The sequence below is a fragment of the Pleuronectes platessa genome, chromosome 9 (genome assembly GCF_947347685.1).
Source record: "Pleuronectes platessa chromosome 9, fPlePla1.1, whole genome shotgun sequence".
Taxonomy (NCBI): Eukaryota; Metazoa; Chordata; class Actinopteri; order Pleuronectiformes; family Pleuronectidae; genus Pleuronectes; species Pleuronectes platessa.
In genome coordinates this window covers 12,539,185-12,554,306 of record NC_070634.1, presented here as the reverse complement: position 1 = coordinate 12,554,306, position 15,122 = coordinate 12,539,185, and the positions used below count along the sequence as shown (strand labels likewise).

Here is a 15,122-nt window from a genome sequence, read left to right as displayed (position 1 = left end):
TGTGTGTGTGTGTGTGTGTGTGTCGTGTCGTGTGTGTACGTGTGTGTGTGTGTGTGTGTGTGTGTGTGTGTGTGTGAATGGGGAGAGGGGAGCAGGGGGTGGGTGGGTTGGTTTCCCTTGAATGCACACTCTCCCGTTTGTTGACATAAGATCGTAGTATGTGGTGGGAGGAACGATTACGTGTGGGGAGCCAGAGTTTTCCACACGCCTGGACTGTTTCTTCTTCAGCATGATGAGGATCATTGAAGGCCCCGCTGGGTTTGTCCGATCATGTGGTTCGCACGCCGCCGTGTAGCTTGGGCTTTGATCGGGATGTCACACTGCATGAAGCCCTTTATTGAACAGTGATCGAGACTTTTAAGTGCTTTAAACACATACAGTATGTCTCACCCTGCCTCTCTGTGTCTCCCTCAGGGTGTCGGGCCCCCTGATGTCTCCAGGGATGAAGGGAACAGGGACGCCTCCTCCTCCTCCACCACCGCAGCCGCCGCCTCTGGAGAAACAGCATGTTCACCCCCACCAAAAGCCCTACTCTCACTATCACCATCACCAGTCTGCTAATGACGGTGAGATGGACCTCCAGACATCTGGCTGAATGTAACCTAAAGTTGTTTCAGGAAATCTGTTCTGGATTGAATTTGAAAATGGCTATTAGAGTTTAAAATTTTATTTCCCGTGGCAGGTGATACAGCAACATCTAACTCCTCTATTACTCTTGCATGATGTCCTTTTGAAGGAATTCCCAGTGCCGGGTCATTTAAATACACTTATATATCTTAACATCTCTGTGTCTGCACCACCAGAGCCACAAGAAAGGCCTGAGAGAGAGGAAGTCGGAGCAGTGATACTGCCCTGTGGCTCTGTCGGAGCATTTTTAGGACAGAGAGATTACAGTCGAAGAAACAGAGTCGGGAAAACCACACGCCGGAAGCCTTTCCCCTGCACTGAATTAGCCAACAAAACGCTGGCTCATGTGTTCAGCTGTCTCTCAGCGCCCGAACATTGGAAGGCTCAGCTGTCACTCCCGAGCCTTTTTCCTAATGCCTTAAACACTGTTTTCCCTGTAAAGATCTACACATGGACGTCTCGCTAACCGCGCTGTGGTCAGGCAGTTGCGTAATAGCGCTCGTGGAAAGGCTGCTTCCCCATTATCGTGACTCCTGCGGTCGATTCTGAGTACGAACTGGGACGATGGGGACGAACGTTACACACTATGGGGCTGGCAGAGGTAGCTCGAGCACAAATATAGCATTGTCATAATTTGAGAGCCCCATTAAGTTTCAGCCGGATGGAGCGGACGCCCACTGACCCTGGAAACAATCGGCCATAGACGCTGGTGGCAGTTGTTCAAGTCAGGCTTCTATTTTTCTTCTCTCTCTCTTCGTCTCATCCCCTCTTTAACATCCTCCCTCGTTTCCTAGAATACCAAGGCAGCTTTCAGAGCTGCTTCCATTTCGGAGACTCCTACAGGATGGAGCAGACGGTCGGTGGTGTCCACGTCCCCGGAGATTCTCACGCCTACACTTCCCATCAGCACAATGGCTTCCACATGTCGACCAGCACTGCCGGCTCTTCGGGTAATGACAATTTACCTTGGCCCTTTTTTTCCAGAATCCGAAAGTATACAGATCCTTAAAGATAACCTGAATGATTTTATCAGAAATGTTAAACCCATTCACCATGTTCCAGGCTTCAACTTGACCCAGGAGCTGCAGGGCAACGCAGGGTGCCAGTTCACGTCCAGCCCCGAGGAGAGCATTTTCTTCCAGGTTGGCAGCTTCGACCGCAGCCTGAGCCACATGTCATCCATCTACACAGAGACATAGAGCAACACTGGAGCAGGACACGCTTCACCACTCACACTCTACTACGCCGCAGTCCGACTCCTTCACATGTCTTCACACACTCGGGACACTTCTCCTTTAGGTCCTGTTTTCTTCCAGGTCCCACAGACTCACTGCAGGTGTCAGATGGATGATGAAAGCGACCACATTAGAATGACACTCAGTAGAGCACATTCCTCCACCAGGGCCCAACAGTCTTCTCAAATTAACCCACACTGAAGGATTTCATCACACGCTCATAGATATCAGTTCCCTTAATTTGCCTGGCTCTTCTTATCAATCTTCATAAATGATCAGTGTAAACGTTGAAAAACTCCCAATCTTTCAGATTCTTTCCAGATCTGCGCCTCCACATCCTTCTACCAAGTTTCATGGAAATCTGTTCGGTAGTTTTTGTGTTATGTTACTCACAATCAAACCAACCAACAAACAGACAGGGGTGAAAACACAATCTCAAATCTCTGGAAGTCAGTTTAGGTTATTTACGAAACTCTATGTGAACCCTTAAAACAAAAATGTCTCATCACCAGTAAAACTGAAAAGAGGTTCTTCCTGGTTGTAAATAAACCATTTTCAGGAGAAAAGAAAACTATTTAAAAGAAAAGAAATAAACAAAGATATGAGGAATTTTACTCATTCACATCAGCTAATTTAATACTCAATACTAATGTGTGAGAAAATAGTCCCAATGATGTCACAGTGATGTCATGAGGGTTATTTGGGATTGAGCTGGAATTCAGATTTACAACAGAGAGCCTCTGTTATGAACTCGGGATGTGCAGGTTTGAATATGTGTATTTCCCCTGCAGGGAGTTGTCTTCCCACAGACGCTGGTGAGTTGCACTATGTGAATATTGGGATCAGGTATTTCAGGTAGAAGTCAGTACGTATCTCCTTTGTTGGATCGATTTTGTCCTTCCTGTCTCTTGCATCCCGCAAAACATCATGAAAGTTTCATCATTTCCTTCTGAGAACTTTGTTCAAGGGAAAACCTTTAAAATGATTTGATCAGCTTCTGGTTCAGAGGTTTTACTGATTTTAAAGAAATCAAATAAATCAAAGGGAAGTCTCCTCTTTTAAGTAGGGAAAAAATATGACTTTTTTAAACAATCATAACACAAGAGACAGAAACTTTCCTTCTGAGCTTCAGAATCACATTTATTGATCAAGAACCCATCATGTACAGATATTGTGACTCGGTCTACGTTGGTGCATCACACACACCTACGTGCAAAGTACAATCACACAAAGCTTCCACGTTTCCTCGGCTTTGACATGTGAACTTCAGACGATACAAAACTCCTGAACGGACGTTGAATCTCTCTCTCTCTCTCTCTCTCTCTCTCTCTCTCTCTCTCTCTCTCTCTCTCTCTCTCTCTCTCTCTCTCTCTCTCTCTCTCTCTCTCTCTCTCTCTCTCTCTCTCTCTCTCTCTCTCTCTCTCTCTCTCTCTCTCTCTCTCTCTCTCTCTCTCTCTCTCTCTCTCTCTCTCTCTCTCTCTCTCTCTCGACTGAAGTGTAGAGAAAATATATCATTTTGCCGTGTTTGCTTTTTCTTCTTCTCTTTTTGTTATCAAGTGTTCTGTGCTTTTGCATTTACTTCCAGAGGAGGGGCTCATTCATTCTGCAATACTGCAGGAAAAACAACAAACTCCTTCATTGCATGTGTATAAAATGTACAGTTTGTTAACAACAATCATTTGAATGTTTGTCATTTCTCAGTTTAAGATATAATAAATGGTTTGGTCACTCAATGGCTCTTTTTTAATAATTAAAATAATGCAGAGAGGAGTGTGAAGCTTTATTAACCTGAACAGTGTATTTTTTCTTACAGACTTCTGTGAATGAGCTCAGACTGTTGATGAAGAGAAAAAGCCTCATTCTGTAGGCTTGTTGTGCCCTCTAGTGGACGAGCGCTGCAGTGACTGCATCTTATACTTTCTGCTTCTTCTTGTTCTTGAGGTAGCTCTGATAATAGAAGTTGCTGAAGAGGATGACGAGGGTGACGCAGTAACCAAACAAAAGCATGTTCATGGAGTTTGGGAAGTCGCACTCGGCTAACAGGTTGTGACCCGTGTGCATGAGGAAGATCACAAACTGCACCTGGAGGGGCAGCCGACAAAAGTTCAGATTGGTTCTAAAAGACATTCTGTGTTTACATGTTTGATTCCTGTCACGCAGAGCGAGGTCCACTTACCAGCTGCAGGGACGTGAGGTAACGTTTCCACCATAGGTACTTCTGCATGTGTGGGCCGATGGCAGCCAGGGCGTAGTACGAGTACATGATGATGTGAACGAAGCTGTTGCCCATCCCGTTGAAGAACGCTGCAGGATGTGGTAGAAACAGAACCAAGCATTAAAACAAATCAAGAGAAGCAATAATAAGCATCATCATCAAATAATTAATACTTCAAAATAATGAGAAAAGCTACTTTTTTAGTATTGATATTAAACTGATATTAAAGTCTTTAACAAAGAAATATATGACAAATTATGTTAGTTTTGCTAAGTGTTTAAACGTGATATGAACATTGCACATGATACATGTGATAGTGGAGTCTTGTAATAGTTCATGTATCTTATCTATAATGTTATAAAAGCATTGACTCGTGCTTCTGAAGTCAACCGTTTGTGTAAAGTGATCAAATCGGAGCCAAGGTCGCTGTCAAGTGTTGTGTAAGATTTTCAGCTGCGGAATTTTCGACACGAGTACAAGTCCACAGTACGAGTGATTACAGCAGCGTGATGGTGAATGCATCAATTCACGATAAACCACAGTGCTGCCGTTTGTCCTGACGAAGGACTGTGTCACTCAGTGCAGTGGTGACACGCGTTTGAATGTGTCTCTACAACAATGGAGCTCTGTCACAGAGGAACCTGATGCTCGGACTACTCAGGGAAAAAATGGATTAAATGCTTTATGTTTTTTTTTATATTTGGGAGTGAATAACTACATTAGTTGACTTACACTGTCCCCCGGCCACATATTTGATTCCCGACCACCAGTTGAAGATCATGGTGCCGTGGTGGTAGACGTGGAGGAACGTGATCTGATTGTTCTTCTTCCTCAGGATGAAGAAGAGCTGCTCATACACAGGAGGAGCAGAGGAGGCTGTTGGAGTCACGACTCTGATTTCTCACCACTCGACTGAATGTGAAACATTTTTGACGTGATATTCACCGTGTCGCTGAGCTCGATGACCTTGGAGAAGAAGAACCACCAGCAGACTCTGGCCATCTGGACGGAGGGCAAAGTGGAGGAGGCTGGGTTTTACATATTGTTATTAACGCATTTAAATTCAATTCAGACAACTTTATTAATCTCACTGCCGCACGTCATGTGGAAACAGATTGCACAACTCAAATATACAGGTCAGGTGCAAGAACGAAGGGAGCTAATAGAATAACTAATAAAGTAAAAGTGTATATATACAGCCAATCGTCAGGTAGAAAAACTTTACTTTGAATTATGATCCAAACATAATTAATTCTAACAAACAACGTGACTAAATTAAGCTCAGTATACGTTCTCTGACTTTCTCTATGTTCCATTCATTTACAATACTTTCAAACTCCCCGCCTCTTCTGGTCAGCTGACTGGCTGGTTGTTTGCAGTAAACCAATCAGATTTTGCCATAATCTCAATCAGCCAATCATATTGCAGCAGACATCGTCTCATTCAAACCTTTCCACAGTCTATGCATTCCACACCATACAGCCCCACCTCCTTCCACCCAGCATGACATCAAGTCCAAGGTCACACATGGCAATACACACTGCAGTCTCTCCTGATGAAACGTTGTATGTGAGATACCCTCATGTACTTACTCTCATGGCCAGCGGGCTGTTGCTGTAATCTACCGGCTGACACAGGTAGCTGTAGTTTGAGAGCAAAGACGTGACCAGGAACTACAAACGTAAAACACAATAATGTCATGAATGAAATATTTATATATATATTTAAAAAATACATATTTTCATGCTCAGGGTCAGGGGCGGATCCAGGTGGCCCCAGCTGAAATCTGCACAACGGGCTTGAATGCATTTCAAAATACATTCATTGCTGTGTGGCTTTGCTCAAAGCTATGAAGATAAGAGCAAACAAGGAATGACTCAGATGTGCACTTTACTGGATCAGGGATTATGACATATAATTGGCCCCTCTGGGTGAGTCTTGGCCCCTTCGCTTAAACAGACAAAGAGCAGATCTGACAAACCTCGTAGAACATGTAGGCAGACAGGCCGACCATGAAGAAATTGTAAACGATGAGAACGCCTCTGAGATTGAAGGGTTCCCTGTGTTTCATCAGACGAGGGCCCGCCCACACCACACTGTTGTAGACCAGGAAGATGAGTAGCAAGGGAAAGGGGGAGTAGACCAGCAGCCACGGGTCTGTGCGCTTGTCTGGAAGATTAGAAACATGGATCTGTGTGTCAGGGAGGTAACTGTAATCAAGCACATCAGGACACATCTTAGGCTGGAATTCTTGAAAGCTTGATGACCTTTCACCACCGCTGAGGGACGAGTTTTGAACCTTGACAAACACTAGCTGCTGTACAGAAGTGACAGAAATCAAAACAGGACAATGTCCACACACCAGTTTCTGCTCCCACACACATATTTATTTCATGTCCCAGGTAAAGAGGTGTTAGTGTTTTGTCTGCACAGGAAAAGCCCGATTTTTACAGTTAGTCTGTTCCACATCAGCCTCAGATGGGACATTGTATGCAATTGTGTAGATGTAAACCAAATGTTTCCCCCCCCCTGACATTTAAAGGGCTGATCTCTGATCTTCCTTGTAGCATACCTCCAATACAACCAGGAAGATGAGTGACACCAGGATGAGGAAGTAAACAGCAGCCCGACATGTGTCAGGGAAGTAATTCACATACGTGATGGATTGGATTTCTGAAATCTTTCACCTCTGTTTAGGGACTATTGTTGTTTTGTCTGCACAGGAATTGCAAAGTTTTGTGTCTGTGTTCAAATGACACACTGTATGTGCAACTTTGTAAATAAATACCAAATTCAGTTTTATAAAGCTGACACTAACAAACAAAAAGAGTTTGTGTAGGGTTAACCTTGAGTTCTATACCTTTTCTTCATATATAAATATATAAATGTGTGTGTGTATACTGAGCATATATAACGTTAGAATACGATTCATGGCGTTAACCGTGTGACAGGCCACAGAGCAGTCATTGTGGAGCAGCAGCTCCCACACACTGAACACAGAAACAAGTTTGCTGCTAAAATAAAGTCGACCGCACATGTTGAAGATAGAAAATGAGAACGATCACACACCTCCATTGTCCAGTGCGCTCTGGTACGCGGACAGGAGACTCTCCCAGGCTGAAGCCATCTGGAAACAGAGGGATGTAACTATAAGAGAAGGAAACAGGGAAATCTACAGCATTCAGAGACCCGAGGGATCAGCTCACCTCTCACACGGTGCTTCGGCAGCTCGGGGACAACACCACACAAACCTTTGATCGCTGCGTGGAGTCCTGAGGTAAATAATTATTAGCCAAGTTCACCTTAGAACCAGAAGCAGTAGCGGTCCGCCCCTCGATGGTCAGTGAAGACAACAGGATCATCTGCAGATGAGCGAAAACACGACAATCCGAGCCGCCCGGAACTAAAACCGGCGAATTCACAGCTTCGGGTGGAGTAAACTTCCGCCACAGGGACTTCAGATGCACGTGCAGATGTTCCCACGAACATCTGTCTCACTTCCGCGTCCTGCGTTTAGCTTCACTTTGTTTCCTCACAGGTTCAGATCAGCAGGTTCGTGGTCACAACAGAGGGGGCGCTGTTTCCCGCCAAAAGGACTTCTGCTGGGGGCTTTGCATTAAACTTTAGGAGCCAAATAAAACAATTGTATTGTATGAAATATAAACGGTATTATTATGACAATAAAGTGATATTTAGATAAATCAGTTGTAAATTTGGAATAAATAAGTGGTAATATGATAAAATAGTTGTACATTTTTTTAGATTAAATTGGAAATGTTAAGATGACGAAGTTGTACTATTACAAGAATGAAGTTCTTATTCTATGCTGTCTCATGTAGAACCTCAGAAGATCAGCCTGTAACCTGTTAAAACGAGGAATGTGGAGCATCTTGTTGCTGTTCTGTAGAGCAGGTTTCAAAACGGACAGAATATTTAATCTTTGTGACTCATCAGCACATTATCATACGCATCAGTACACTGAAACCAGCTGTCTATTCTGAGGAAAGAAGCTACAAAGACTTGGTGGAATCTTTGCTGCTGGTTCACTGTAAAATGTTGGTAGTATCTGTGTGATATTCAAAGTGGTTCAAGGTTATTGTAGAAAACAAATGATCCAGTTAAAGCCTGAAGAGAATATATTGTTACCCGAATCAGAGACAGTGACTCATTTTACACAAACGTAAACTTTATTTAACACTGTGGTCGGATCATAAACAGATATTGTTGTGGGTGTGTTGTGAACAGTCAGAGTTTATAGACATTAGTTGAGCTACACAAAGGAAAACATCTTATGACTCATTGTTCAGCTAAATTACTGTCAGGGTTTTTCTCATCAACACTGATGATGTTCTCCAACCGTGAACTGCCAGAGCTCTGGACAACGCTCAGCGGTGGAGGAAGTGTTCACATCTTTAATCATAAAGGTGAAAGGGCAAAAGTCTGCATGATCATAATTTGGTGATAAAAATCTGATCTGCAATGAGGTCAATAAAAATCAACATGATGCACTAAAAGTCCCCAAAGGGATTTATAAGAGCTGTATACACATTCAATGTGAAGCCATTTAAAAAACGTATCTCTTCAAATTATTGGATAGAATTCGGTGATGAGATCAAAACAATACATTCATGTGGAAACAGGGGAGCTCATACACTTGTGAAGGCACCATGTTGGACTTTCACACCCAGCTCCATCAACTCTCCTCTTTCACTGCTTTGAAGAAGCAGCTGAGTGAGAGCTGTCGGCCTCCGCTGCTCTCTGCGTCCATTTTTTTTTTTTTTGAGGGAGGTGGTTTCTTGTTATTTTTGACACCATTAGCGTTTAGCTTCTTTCCATTCTAAATGAGACAAAGAGAAACAAGTGAGATATGTGACATCTGGTATTATTGATCATAAAATAAGGTGCGTTGCTGTGAAAGGTTGTGAAGTGCAGACATATGCAGAGGTACTTACCTTAGAGGTCTGTTCTTTCTGACTCCCCACAGAATCATACAGCTTCACAATCTGCAGGAGAATGGACAACCATGTGAAATGGTTAATACTCATGTGTGGACACTCACTTACTCCTGCTGTCTGAAACCGACACAGCTAGAGGGTGTTGAGAGATACCTCCGCCAAGGCTAACGCAAGTTAAATAGATTCCTGGATCCACTCCAAATTTGAATGGGTTCTTGCTTGAGTTTGCCACATCTCCCCACAACTTAGGGGAATCTGTGCAGTGGCTTTTGACAAATTCTGTTAACAGGCAGAAACAGAAACGTCATTGGCAGATGTAATGACGTTCCTGCAATCATGCTTCAGAATCTCTGAAATTTAATTTAACAACCACAATAACCAGACAACAGCTTTTCCATTTCCTGGTTAAAAACAATTACCACAGCAGGGTGATATCCGGGAGAAGCTAAACTTAAAACCACTGAAGTCCTGTGATGTGAAAAAAGAAAATACACACAGCACATTTTACATATCACTCACTCTTATACTTCTTTGATTAGATGGTTTATATTTCACTTTAGGTTTCACATTTAAGCGAGTAGACTGCTGTTGTTAAAGCAGGCTACTTTTATTATAATCATTATCATAACACACACACACACTGACGCACCCACCCCACCCACCCACCCACACCCACACCCACACACACACACACACACACACACACACACAGCTGTGAAACCAAAACAGAAACCTTTTTCACTCCTGTGGACACGGCAGCTTCCTGTAGTGCAGCTCCGCTGAGCCACTGTGTGTTTTCAGTGTGTGTTTGTGTGCCTGAGTCTTTCAGGCGGACAATGTGAACCACATACGTCTGGTGGATGTGGGAGAAGATGTGAACCACCTGCAAACAGCCATCAGATAGTGATCAGTCAGAGGGTTGTTACACAGATATACAAAGACTTTATCTCTATGTGTAAGATTTGTGCGTACGTCTCCGATATGCTGGAGGAGGGTCTCAGTCACACTTGTTCCCAGTATCCTGCTGATCACAGCACAGAGCGCCCCCTTCTGTTTTATCTCAGAACTCTCCTCATCCAGCAGAAGACTAGGAAACTCCCACAAGCCTGCCAACAAACCTAAAGACACATACAGACGTGTTTTTGTACTTTCAATCACTTTTTCTTTAAACCTTACTTTCGTATTTTAAACCGGTCTTTGTATTTCTTTATTTGTTACTTCTTCTATTATTTCTGCCCTCTGAAATTGAAAACTTAGGGAAATGTAAATGTCCTGTATGTGAATATTGCTTTTGTAGTCTTGATGACACTCAAAGAGCTTTATAATAGTTTTTTGACAGTTGTTTTTTAGCAGTTCAAATAAGAATGTGAAAACAAAGTATTTATCCTCAGGCTACAAACTAATAGGGCATAAGGTGTTGAGCACCACATACCAGACTATCCTAGTAGGAAACACTGCAGACTCTGACCTTTGTCTGGTCTCTGTGTGAGCAGGTACTCCTCCTCTCCCTCATCAGCACGTCTGATCACCACACAGGTCAGAGTTCGCTCCACCCGAGGCGCCTTCTTTGCCGGCTTCCTGGGGAAGTTGTTAATGCCCAACGCATTGTCCCAAGGCTCCGAGGGACAGAGCCGACATGTTCCACTGATAACTGAGGGAGAGGGGGAATTCTAAAGTTATTTAGAATCACATCTACATGAAGGTCTGAGAGATGCGAGAGATGTGAGGGAGGAAAAGGAGGGAGAACACTGACCACAGTCTTCTATATCAGGCAGGGATGAAGTATTCCCCCCCAGCTTCCCCAGAAGCTTCTTAGAGTTTTGCTCTTGTTTTACGTGAACCTGCAAATTCACACACGTGATCCCAGACATTAATGATCACTAACTTCTTCTTCTGTGTTTAGAAGGCAAAGCACAAACCATGAAAACTCCTTATCACCAGCAGTTAGCACCAGTGATAGGCTTTACCTTGCGATACGAGTGGCAGTGAGACTGGACAGGACACTGGCTGCACACCGCTCCTTTAGGGGTACACACTCGGGCCCCCAGCTCCATCATGGCCTGGTTAAAGTCCCCAGGTCTGTCTGGGTCCACCAGTGTGTTGGCTAGATCCCTGAAATACAACCAGATCAAATCTAATTTGATTTGTCTTGCCTTTACTCACAAATGACAATTTGCCTCAAAGGGCTTAACAAGGTGCATCATCCTCTGACCTTAATCCTCGACAAGAGGGAGGAACAACTACCAAAAAAAACACAGAAAGAGCAGCATGTGAGGGATTCCTCTGCCAGGACGGACAGAAGTGTAATAGATGTGGCGAGTAACAGAGCACATTAACAAAATAACAATATTTATTGTATCGATGTTTGTAGTATTTATAGAAAAGAAAATATCAGACAGAGATGAATGGTACTATTTCTTATATTAATAGTATAAGCAATCTAGAAAATATTTGACTTTAATTTATTTTTTGACATTATATTTATCATTAATCACAAAAAATGTGGGTATTTCAAGAGCCTTTCCCAGTTAAAAGAAGTTTAAATTAAAAGTTCAATACTACTTCAGCTCTTTTGACATGATAAGACTTCTGTATGTAAGTTTGCTTTTAAAACTATGATTAAAAATATAAGCAGGTGGGCTAGCAGAGACGACGGCCTAATGTTCCATTCCGACGCCGCCCTCTGCTGCAAAGGGGGGTATAGCTGTATCAACTGTATCCTGTATTTATATCATTAGGTCTTTATGTCTTTATGTGGTTTGAGGCAAATGCTTCTGCACCAGGTCCCACTCAAATGTCGTCCACTCTAAACAACAGCTCAGTGTCTCTAGGACGGCGATGACCTCACTGCTAAGGTCGATCAACGAAACAAACACTCAGTGTGTCTGAGCCTCATGGCCAGTTCGTCTCCCTGAGTGGGATCAACAATTCAAGTCTTGTGAGGACATTTGGGTTTAAACACACCCAGCACAGGACAGTCTTCAGAATCAATAAACTGGGGGCATCAGGACTGGTTTAAGAAACCACATAACAGCGATTCTGGCCTTGCTGGATTGACTTTAAGAATTTATTGATGACTACATAACAAGCTGCATGCCACCTTACATCAGCTGACAGTGACTTTGAGGCTATCGGGCTTTTGCGGTACAGGCCCATAACTCAGGACTGACTCACCAGCTGAGATCAGACATTCTACGTCTGTGGGTGAATTCAAATTGATATTGTTTACTTTTTAGTCAGGGTTTGTTGGGGATATTTTTTGACCTTTAAACTCACCAAAGAGCCTCAGTTACTGCAGGACTGGTGCTGTCGGCTCCAATGGCTCTCAGGCGACACAGCCCCCGGATCACGTTTCCATCCACAGCTCCGGTTACCTAGGCAACAAGGACACAGTCACCTTGTCACCAGCACCTAGAAACGTGTTTGTGTGTGGGTGTGTGTGAGATGACCAACCTGTCCCAGTGCAATAGAACCAACAGCAGCAGCAGTGTAGCGTCCCACACCAGGTAACTCCTTGAGCAGGCTGTCAACTGTCCGAGGCATCTGGCCCTTCAGCTCCGTCACGACCTAAAAGAAACGGAGAGGCGGTGGACTAGTGGCAGAAAGTCGGACTGTGGGCAGAAAATCCAAGGGTGGTCTCTGGTTCGAATCCACGGAGTGACAACAAAAACCTGGACGGACAACACCTGAATCTGTTCCACACTGTCAAAGTGCCTACCCCACCCCACTGTCTAAGTGCCCCTGAGCAAGGCACCTTACTCCCCTTACACCTGCTCCCCGGGGCGCCGTGCATGGCTGCCCACTGCTCTGTGTGTCCTCCTGTGTACACCAGATGGGTCAAAGCCCCCCTTGCATGTCGTGTGTGTGCATGTGTGTGGGACAATAAATGTATCTTGTATCTTGTACACAGCAACACAGTGAACACACAACTTCCTAGTCCTCTCCTTAGCATTTTTCTCATCAATTATCAGTGTGACCAGTTACTTTGCACTGGGCAGAAAATCAACACAAAGCTGCTGGAAGAATGAAGAGAAGTGCCACAGATGCACGGACACAAACCTTCTGAGCTCCTTCATGAAGTCTTCTTCCTCTGGAATAGTATCCGAGACCCGCCCACATCTGGTTCACCTCCTACAAATAGATCCAAACAAATAAATCCAAGTTAATTTTTTTTACATTTTTAGATGAACGCTCTGTGTCGCTGCTGTAAGTGATCACCTCCAGTGTGGCAGCTGACAGATCCTGAACAGTCGGCCACCGCTGGAACATAAAGAAGTCCAAATTACACACCAGGCAGGATATTCACTAGATTTAATAAATACTGAAAACCTTGACGACACCTACCTTCATCCACTTGTTGTAGTAATCTATTACTGTGGCCACTTGAGTCTGTTGCAGCATGATTTCTGAAACCCAGACTGAGAACAGGGGAGAAAACCTTCTTGTAAATTATGTCAACAGCAGCTTATAATATCTTACATTTGTCAATAAAACATTTTTATACCTGCATATGTCCTGATGTTGAGGTCTGGTTCTGTCACAGCCTGTCAGAGAAGTACAGGGAGCCGGCCTTTACATTACTTCATGTAAAAGCATAAACAACAATTCAATTTTTTGAATATCACTGTGAATGATAAAGATGCATTGTATGACTCAGTTATCATTTAATGAGTCCTTGAAGTAAGAACTGATGCAGATTAAGACATAAAAACAGACCATTTGAAAAAAGGCAACGTTATAATAAGAGAAGGACGTAAATAAGAAATCACATCACTGCAAGTCAAATACTGTCAGATTAAATCAATAAGAAATAAAGATATTGTATTATCACAGCCTCAGTTTGATCTATAATGGACTGACTTTCCATTCCATTTTTGATTTGTTGTGTTTAGGTATATTTGTGCAGCTGTGTCAGTGTATAATAGTATAATAGAATAAAAATGCCTTTCTTGTAATAGAAAAAATGATGCTGCTTTAACCGTGTCATCATCATCATATAGAATATATTCAATATATTGTTATTATTGTGTGTCTGTCTCTCACACACCAGTAACCTGAATGTGTGTGTTTTTACCAGAGTCCTCCATGGCAGCTCCCTCTTCTCCCTGTCGTACCACGTCAGGAGCTCAGAGCGCAAGAGCAGCACAGCCCCAGGATCAGTGAAGGTGTGGTACGAGGACGGTGAGGCAGTGGTTTCCTCTGGAAGATCAAAACATTTTAATTCTATTTTTTTGTATGTTGCATATAGTTCAGGGCCTTTTTAATTTGATTATAGATACTTAAATATGACCTTCATCTTAGCTTTAATCAAATATTTGTTATTGTAAGCCTGTTTCAGGCTGAGCACATAACGTGCCTGACACAATAATAAAAATCCATCAAACAAATCACAACAGCAGCTATTACCGTATTATTTAACTAATGCTCAGCACCCACTCATTATAGAAACAGGTCAATATCATTATAGTTATAGCATCATGATAACATTTGCATGAATTATCTTTGCTGTTGTGCAGAGCTGATTTGGCTCTCTGCACAAACACTGCAGATACAGTTGGGGAGAGCGTGTATCCTGGTTTCCAGGCCCGGTGTATCAAGTGAAGCTTCATTTGCACCATGAAGGCAAAGACCTGAAGAGTTCAGTGAAGTCTCTTGTGAAAACAGAAGTGAAACTTAAGAGAATAAAAGTAGGATGAGCTGCGGTGACTCAGGAGACACCAAACACTGCTTCATGTTTACATACAATATAAACCCACTCCCCTCACCTCTGTCTTTGGAAACACGAGTTAACTCCCCATGGTGACTGTACCTTCTTTCACCGCTGTCTTTGTCCTCTTCCTCTTTGATTTTGCAGATTCTATCACTTCCACTCCGACTCTTTTGCTTTGACGCATCGCTGATCGCAACCCGCTCATCATCAGTCCACATGTACAGTCGGATGTCACCGTTTGTTTACCTCGCAGATTCCAGTTTGTCTCCCGCCACGTTCCAGATGCTCGTCCAATCAGCTGCGAGGTTGTGGGGGAAGTAGGCGTTACGTCATCTCCGGTAGGCGGGTCAAGTAAAAGTAGCATACGGGTCTTTTTGTGT

General features: G+C 43.4%; 3 protein-coding genes across 6 annotated transcripts in view; 1 reads left to right on the top strand and 2 right to left on the bottom strand.

The window, feature by feature from the left end:
• LOC128448155 (zinc finger protein GLIS1) overlaps nucleotides 1-3,716 on the top strand; it is a 74,928-nt gene extending 71,212 nt beyond the window's left edge. Inside the window, exons 9-11 of the mRNA XM_053430719.1 lie at nucleotides 415-566; nucleotides 1,422-1,577; nucleotides 1,690-3,716. Of these exons, the coding sequence (XP_053286694.1) occupies nucleotides 415-566; nucleotides 1,422-1,577; nucleotides 1,690-1,826 (445 nt within the window). The 3' untranslated portion in view covers nucleotides 1,827-3,716. The remainder of the gene's footprint in view (nucleotides 1-414; nucleotides 567-1,421; nucleotides 1,578-1,689) is intronic.
• Nucleotides 2,977-7,623, bottom strand: elovl8b (ELOVL fatty acid elongase 8b). Of its 2 annotated transcripts, none has more exons than XM_053430218.1 (8): nucleotides 7,380-7,623; nucleotides 7,147-7,204; nucleotides 6,059-6,246; nucleotides 5,670-5,750; nucleotides 5,023-5,079; nucleotides 4,810-4,924; nucleotides 4,039-4,166; nucleotides 2,977-3,944 (listed from the first exon to the last, which is right to left on the bottom strand). In XM_053430218.1, the coding sequence occupies exons 1-8, from the start codon at nucleotides 7,437-7,439 to the stop codon at nucleotides 3,774-3,776; spliced, it is 858 nt and encodes a 285-aa protein (XP_053286193.1). In that variant the 5' UTR covers nucleotides 7,440-7,623; the 3' UTR covers nucleotides 2,977-3,773. The 2 variants fall into 2 exon arrangements, with proteins under 2 accessions (XP_053286193.1, XP_053286194.1); XM_053430219.1 differs by having other exon boundaries at nucleotides 7,284-7,622.
• Nucleotides 7,624-8,245: 622 nt separating this feature from the next.
• On the bottom strand, nucleotides 8,246-15,041 carry mutyh (mutY DNA glycosylase). 3 transcript variants are annotated; one of them, XM_053430200.1, is made up of 15 exons: nucleotides 14,798-15,041; nucleotides 14,107-14,231; nucleotides 13,537-13,576; nucleotides 13,377-13,450; nucleotides 13,251-13,292; nucleotides 13,092-13,163; nucleotides 12,486-12,599; nucleotides 12,309-12,406; nucleotides 11,000-11,144; nucleotides 10,786-10,873; nucleotides 10,501-10,683; nucleotides 10,005-10,150; nucleotides 9,766-9,915; nucleotides 9,030-9,080; nucleotides 8,246-8,914 (listed from the first exon to the last, which is right to left on the bottom strand). In XM_053430200.1, the coding sequence occupies exons 1-15, from the start codon at nucleotides 14,958-14,960 to the stop codon at nucleotides 8,771-8,773; spliced, it is 1,635 nt and encodes a 544-aa protein (XP_053286175.1). In that variant the 5' UTR covers nucleotides 14,961-15,041; the 3' UTR covers nucleotides 8,246-8,770. The 3 variants fall into 3 exon arrangements, with proteins under 3 accessions (XP_053286175.1, XP_053286176.1, XP_053286177.1); XM_053430201.1 differs by having other exon boundaries at nucleotides 14,842-15,041; XM_053430202.1 differs by lacking the exon at nucleotides 14,798-15,041 and having other exon boundaries at nucleotides 13,537-13,612; nucleotides 14,107-14,233.
• Nucleotides 15,042-15,122: the final 81 nt, after the last annotated feature.